This window comes from Myzus persicae, unplaced genomic scaffold (genome assembly GCF_001856785.1).
Source record: "Myzus persicae strain clone G006 unplaced genomic scaffold, MPER_G0061.0, whole genome shotgun sequence".
NCBI lineage: Eukaryota > Metazoa > Arthropoda > Insecta > Hemiptera > Aphididae > Myzus > Myzus persicae.
The window spans coordinates 47,610-55,315 of record NW_019104392.1 but is presented as its reverse complement, the minus strand read 5'-3'; the positions used below and the strand labels follow the sequence as shown (position 1 = coordinate 55,315).

Genomic DNA, 7,706 nt, shown 5'->3' with positions numbered 1-7,706 from the left:
TTTTGAATTAAAAAAAAAAAGAATTAGATATGTTGAATAATTATCCAGTAATTAAAAAAATATTTATTAAGTACAATACAATTCTTCCTTCGTCTGCACCTGTAGAGAGACTATTTAGTGGTGCAGTACAAGTTTTAACTTCAAGGCGTAATCGCCTTGGTGATAAAACATTTAAAAAATTATTGTGTTGTAGAAACATGCAATAGGTTCATAAAAAATAAAAATTGTATTTTAAACTGGTAATTTTTTTCTTTATAATTATTAATGTATTTTAGATATAAAATTGTATTTTAAACAGACTAAAGGTAAATATTTATGTTATTATATTAAATATCAAAATTGTTTATCCTTATGATATTTTAATTTTCAAATGTTAACAAATTTATGTATAGTATTGTTATTTTTTCTTTTTAGTTTGAAACCTATTTGATATGTATCATAAATAAATGTATATGTATAATTCAACATAATAGTTTAATAAATAATAATCATATACCTATGTAGTTTATACAATGTATTCTGCCATCAGTTGGCTTTTATATCCACAAGACCACAACTAATCTTCCTTTTCAGAAAATGGAGTAAGTATTGACATTGTTGTTGGAATGATCATTTTAATTATTTAACACATTTTACAAATAGTTATTAGTAATTTAAACTAAAATTATATATAGTCATAAGTCATAAGTGTATTAATATTTTCTACAAACCTAATATAAAAATAAAATTTAACAAAATCATATTTTAAGAATATCATTTATAAAAAATCATCTCATTTTCATCTAGATAAAATTCATTTTATCTGTATCTATATCTAGATATATTTTAATTTATCATTATCTATCTCTATCCAGATATATTTTGAGTTCATATATCTTATCTATAACTAGATACAAAAAAATTATCTAAGCACAACACTGGTTATTCTTGTCTGGGATGTGTCTAATTTCGTTGTTAATAATATATCTGGGTATTGAGTGTTTTTGGAATTTATTTTTATAATTTTTTCAGTTGGCATTTTATTAAAGCCACTGTGGTGACAAACAAACTTTTCCCTAATGAATTTTAAATAGTAACATAATTAAGGATACCTAAAGTAGTAAGTATATAATATTGTTTTTGAATAAATATTTCTAGAAACCTGGTTTTCACAAATCTTCGGGCTTCAGCTACACAGAAATATAGAATACTAAATAAAACTATTATTCAATTAGTGTAGTTGGTTTCAGATCTATATATTTATTCTATAATTTATTCAAAATCTAAAAAATGAAAATTTTAAATGTCCGTTTATAGTTCAAAACTCTTAATTAGAATTTAAAGTATTTACGGTTTTTGAATTACAACAAAATTATAAAATCTATCAAAAATCGAGTAAATATATAATGCAGTACAAATATGCTTTAAAGTCTCAAACAATTCAATTTGACTTTCAGGTTGACATCTTTTTTTTTTGCTTAAGGTAGGCAAACTAGTGAGGAATCTAGATTTCGATTTTAAAATCTTAGACATAAAAAGACAAATTTTCTGGAATATCTAATTAAAAATGATTTATATATTTTTGTGATTTTTATGAATATTGCCATTATTCTAACTTGAACGCTCATAAAAAATGCATTGTAGATTTAAGCTCAACTGTTTTTAAATTTACACTTTCAACAACTTATGAAAAACCTTGAACCACATTTTCAAATATTTTTACAGAACAAATAATCGTAATCGTTATCGCAATATTCCATATCGCATAGTTATAGGAAATTATGTTTTCTCGTACGACAATAAATATCTGAAAATAGTCTGCAGTGTAAAGTTATCAGTATTATTTATTTGGTAGTATACTAGTAGAAAAAAAATCATTCTGCCCCTTTTAGCATAATATATATAACTCCGTGATGGTTAGGTTAGGTTACCTTTAAATTTACGATCAAAATATATGGAACATATTATAGGCTTTAACATAAAGGTTGAAAATTTAAAAAATATTATCTGAAAAGGGAAAACAACGAATTACGAAGCATAAACATCTGCTTTATTAATTTTATAGTAAGCATTATAAATTACGTACTTATTTTGTGATAAAAACACATTTTATATTTTTGATAAACATATTTTTTATAATACATAATAAAATAATTATTATTATTATAATAGTGATAAAATAGTATTAAATTATAATAAAATATGTACATAACCATTGTCATAACCACAATAATATATTGACATCATTCAAAGAAGTATTAGTGCAGCTTATACCTTTTTTTTCATTCTTCGTTTTTGCTTCCAAAATATAAGTAGGTTTTCTTATTGACATACTTCTGGTATGTCTGGGATTAACTTATTCAGAAAGTAGACAATTGAAGAAAAACATTTTTAGTGTTGGAAACATTTTGTTATAATAAAATATATCATCTATTGACTATTGTTTCATATTTTATACCTTTATTTGTCCAATATAGTATTATACCAAATCTTCGTCCAGTGACGTGTAGTTGTCCCTGAACCTGGTAGTAATATTTATGGTTGGTATTTATTCCTATGATATCTTTATTTTTATTAATTTTCCATAGTGTAATTTATTCTATGAAATATTTCTCCTTCGGGCGTTCAATTTGCTGTTGATAAAGGTCATTTATGTTCAATTAATGAATTATCGCCGATTAAACCATCAGGTGTTGCCCCTAAAAAAAAACCTGGAATCTTTAAATAAACCACATTTTGATATTTACACACCTAAAACTTTTTCCAATTCCAAAATAGCCTCTTCTTCATGTTCACGCTCATACTAAATTGCTTTACAGTCTATATCAGATTTGTACAGCATACTTTTACCCATGACTAAATAAATAGGTATGATCACAACTTTGTGATACGCATACCACCCCTTACCTCGTCTATCGCGTAGTTCTCCGCTTCTGATTGGTTGTTAATTTATCTCGTTTTTAACTATTTTGTTTGCTAGTTTTGAATTTTTGATAGACAAGACAATAGTACAATACTACATTACTACAAAAGTACAAAATATATTATAGACTATACTACTATAGTACTAAATACAAATTGCAATGTATTTAAATATTATTTACAATTCATAAGACTTAAGTTCATATTCTTATAACAATTAATACTTAAACTAATTTTTATTTTTATTTATTGTTATTTACATATGTACATAGGTTAATATAGGTGTACATAATTATTAAAGTATTATTAATTTGTAAATTTAATTTTTTTCAGTTTGTCTGATTGTTTTTGTTGTTTTGTGATTAATTGTTTATTTAAATTATTTAATCTGATATATGTTCGTGTTCTAATAAGGCAGTGTAATACTTCATCAGGTACATTAAGTTTCTCAATTTTCGGTTTTGTGATCTCATATAATGTTTTAAAAACATATGGGGATTTTGATAAACTTTCACCGTGTAGTATTTTAAATTCACGTTCTATTTGCAAAACAGCTTTAAAAAGATTTTCTGATGGTATTGTCAAATGCCCTTTAGAAATGTAGGTTGTCCAGTTATTTGTATCATTACAATTTATTTTTGATAAATAGGGATATTTATTTGAGTATCGATTTGCAACATAACCAGCAACGTATTGAGCACACCCTTCTTCAATATCATTGAATACTGGTTTTTCACAATTTTCAGTATCAATCTAAAACAATACATAAGCCATGTTAAAGTAATAAAAATTTAAACTAAGAACCTAGGTACCTATTACAAAAGGGAAAGTGAAGTATTTATAAAATTACTTCAAATTGTTTTAGTAGCTGAAAATCAGATTCTGGAACAGTAATTACATTCCCTTCAATGTTGGCTTCGTTGTTAGCATGAATGGAAGAATCATTAAAAGATGATAATAATATTTGGGCAGTAAAACAATCATTTTCACCCAACAATTTATCTTCCATACTACATTGTGTATTAGTGTTTTCAGTGAATATAATATTGGAATGCTTGCCTAATATGTACCATCTTAGGCTATAAATTATAACGCATAACAAATTAATTACATAATTACATAATTAATTACATATTAGTCATATAATAACATTAATTAAAATTTTGTTCTATTTAAAAATCACCAATATTTGAAATCTAAAGATGTGATGTTATTACAAGCACTTCCAGCCATGCCCTTCAAGAAACTAAACAAATTTTCCAGGCCATCTGTATTTAATTTCCTGGTTAAAATGTATTCTAATGCATACTGTTTTTTTAAATCAAGTAACAATTTTTTCAAAGATGTATTGCATATAATTATTCCTATTGACAATGATGCTTTGATTAATAATATTTAATAAAACAAAATGTATTATTTATTTTAAATGATATGAAATGTTTGTATATTATTACCCTTTTGAAAAGGTAGTAATGATCTTTTACCATGCACTCTCATTGATTCAATGAACTCTGTCATCCTGTCAAGTAATTCATTTTGTACGTTTTCATTTAAACCATAACTTGGTACCCCATTGTCATATTTATGTTGGGTGTTAAAGAGGTCGAACCAGTCATTGAACAATAAAACTACTTGTGATGCCTGTTATTTAAATGTAAACAATTTTGTTATTAACACAAGTAAGTGGAAAAATAATACTTGCTTCTTCCCAGTTTAAATTGTTCATATAATGTCTTTCTCCACAGAAGGAAATAGCTTTAGCAACTGTGTTGGAAAAAATTTGTGCTGCCAATTTCACATTCATACGACCAGTTCCTTGTACAGTTAGATGCCTTTCACCGAGTTTATATGCTAACTTATAGTCATGTCCAGTATTTAAATTTAATAACAATTCAAAAATATTTTTCCCAATAAAATGTCCATTTCTGAGTATATATCCTCTACAAAATATAATATTTTAATAATTTTCAATTTATACAATAAAAAATGAAGTGTGAACTACTCACTTATCCAATAAGTGATTACGAGCCAACTTCAACAAATGTGGAGGATCCGCAAAAACATATACATTACTTCTAGTTATAGGATGTTCAAAAGAAGTCTTTTCTGTCGACACATCTAAACTTTTCCATAAACCGACATTGGAAGACCCCATGTCACTCACCATTGAAAGTACATTGAATCCAATACTGTATAACTTCTCAATTATATAATATAATAGCTCTTTTGTTACTTTTGTATCAAAGTCATAAAATATTGGTTGCTTCCAATCGCTTACTAAACCTTTTCATATAATTTTGCTCAAACATATAATATATCAACTATTATACAAAATAAAATAATAAAAAAAGTAAGTACCTCTAGCCATTACAGTTTGCACACATTTGTGTGGTCCAATCACCCGTTCATTTTTTTTCTCGAAACAAATTCTACTTGAGACATATGTTTCATCAAAACTAATGACTGTTAATTTATCAAAAGTACTCATAAGTTCAGCTATTAAACATAATTAAGTTTGTTTGAACATTTATAAAATTATGATATAGCTCAATAAAAATTAAAAATATACACCTTTTGCTTTCATGAGAAATAAAACAGATGTCAAAATACCCTCTTCAATTGAAAAATTAGAAACCCATCTTCTGAGTGTGGATAGAGCTATAACATAATTGGACCATTGGTTTATATTTAGAAAAGTGAAAATAAAATATATAGCTCAATGAATAATTTCACCTGGCAATGGGAATTTTTTTTTTATCATGTAGCGATATGATTTTGGAGAAATGCTCCTTAAAGTAATTGCTGACGATATATCTTCGGGTGTCCAACGGTATACTTTTTTTTTAGGATTTAGTATTAAATCAATTTGGGTTGGTGTGAAAAGTTTTGATAAAATTTCACCAAATTTACTTTCAAAGCGATTACATTCTGTATCAATAAAATCCTGGTACCATTTATTTTTAATTAGAAGACATTCATTTTCTTCTTTCAGTTTTTGAACATCATCTTTTAATCTAATATTATAATAAATTACACAATTTTAAGTAATATACATTTTTTTATTGATATCAATACACCACTTATTGGTTAATTCAGTTAATTACACACAAGTATGTTTTCTTAATTGATCTAAGTAACTAACATGTAAATAACTAACATATAAATATCTAACATATAAATATCTAACATATAAATAACTAACACATATATTAATAATAACAATAACAATAATAGTAATTAGTAATAACAATAACTACAGTCTATAACAATAATATTTAGGTATCATGATGATCCAATATCTTCCATATGATCCAATACTTTACAAGACTGGATAAATTGATCTGACACAGTTTCACATGCAAACAATAAATAAACAAAAATATTAGAAAACCTATAAACTAAATTGTATTACTTTTATACCTAGTCTATGGTCTAGGTCTATAGGTCTATGGAATAATTTTTAATTGGGTATTATTAATTTTTACTTATACTAATTGATTGATTTTATGTTATTATTCTTACCTTAAAATCAAATCATCATCACTTGTAAGAGGCTTAACACCCAGACCTAAATCATGTTCATCATTAAATAATCTAACACAGCATTTTTTTGATGTTTCTGATATGTTTTCAGCAGGCAAAATTTCTCTAAACATTTAATTATAATTTAATAAAATATAAATTATGTTTAATATAAATATTCATACACAGAAAACCTTCCAGCTGGAGTCCATAATTCTGTCGAAACAGGAGTACCAGGAGTAAATGTTCTGCGTATAGGCAAGTCATAGAAATCTACTCCATAAGAACTTTAAAAATGAAAATGTTTTTAAACAATAAATAGGTATTACAGATTATATTAAATACAATACATCCATTACTATACTTAGTACTTACTTCAAAGGTATTGCATCATCTTTAAGTAAACGAGCATAGTTTTTATTGGTAGAATGTTTTTTTGAAAGATTATAATGATACGGTTTGAAATGTAATGAGCAAACTACAGCTAAATAATAATGAAAAATAATTTTATTTACTTGAAAGTTGAAGGTATAGTAAATAGAAGTGAATAAAAAACCATACCAGAATCAAAATTGATTTTATCTTTGTTAATTTGTTTTTGCCACAACAACCTCATTTCATCATCTTTGGGGAATCTATGCAACACTATTGTTTTGTTCAAGAAAACTCCTTTTTTCCTACAGCCACTAGAACAACCTTCGAATACACACTTCGGCATTTTAAAATTGTGTTGAAAAAATGTAAAACGAAATCGAAACAATTTACAAATAAACTTTCAATAATTGTTACATTATCATTAATTACGATAATAAAATATAATGAAGATTTATATTTTGGCGGCAATAATATTGCCGGCCAATGAAATGCGGAGAACTACGAGCAATGGTTTTGTGTTTAGAATAGTGGGAGATGCGCCAACTGAACGAAAACTAATTTTTTGTGATCATACCTATTTATTTAGTCATGCTTTTACCTGTACTATCACATGCTGTATCACTACGTAGGCAAATAATTCGTTCAAAATTCGAAGCAGTAATAAAATTTCTTCATTACTCAATCCATATTTTGGATCCCGATTGTTCAATAGTTTCTCTTTCAATAATTTTCCAATTAGCTGAAATTTCATAATTCATTTAATAGTTGTAAACATTATTTTTTTCTTCTTCATATTGTTCTTCTGTCATATCTGTTTTTTAGAGTTTTCGTTATACGATGGATCTATGTTATCACTTCGAAATATCAATTTAAATATAAACATTTATGTCTTACTTCATTTTGTCAAT

General features: G+C 25.8%; 1 protein-coding gene across 1 annotated transcript; it reads right to left on the bottom strand.

Moving 5' to 3' along the window:
* Window positions 1–3,020: 3,020 nt before the first annotated feature.
* Window positions 3,021–7,389, bottom strand: LOC111041829. The gene is made up of 6 exons (XM_022326265.1): window positions 6,985–7,389; window positions 6,799–6,907; window positions 6,609–6,710; window positions 6,424–6,549; window positions 3,752–3,980; window positions 3,021–3,654 (listed from the first exon to the last, which is right to left on the bottom strand). The coding sequence occupies exons 1-6, from the start codon at window positions 7,139–7,141 to the stop codon at window positions 3,208–3,210; spliced, it is 1,170 nt and encodes a 389-aa protein (XP_022181957.1). The 5' UTR covers window positions 7,142–7,389; the 3' UTR covers window positions 3,021–3,207.
* Window positions 7,390–7,706: the final 317 nt, after the last annotated feature.

Coding starts and splice junctions, on each gene's coding strand:
- LOC111041829 (XM_022326265.1), bottom strand. CDS start 7,141: ATGCCGAAGTGTGTATTCGAAGGTTGTTCTAGTGGCTGTAGGAAAAAA. Junction 6,908..6,984: donor TAAAATCAATTTTGATTCTG/GTATGGTTTTTT, acceptor ATTATTATTTAG/CTGTAGTTTGCTCATTACAT. Junction 3,981..6,423: donor GATGATGATTTGATTTTAAG/GTAAGAATAATA, acceptor TATAATTTATAG/CCTAAGATGGTACATATTAG.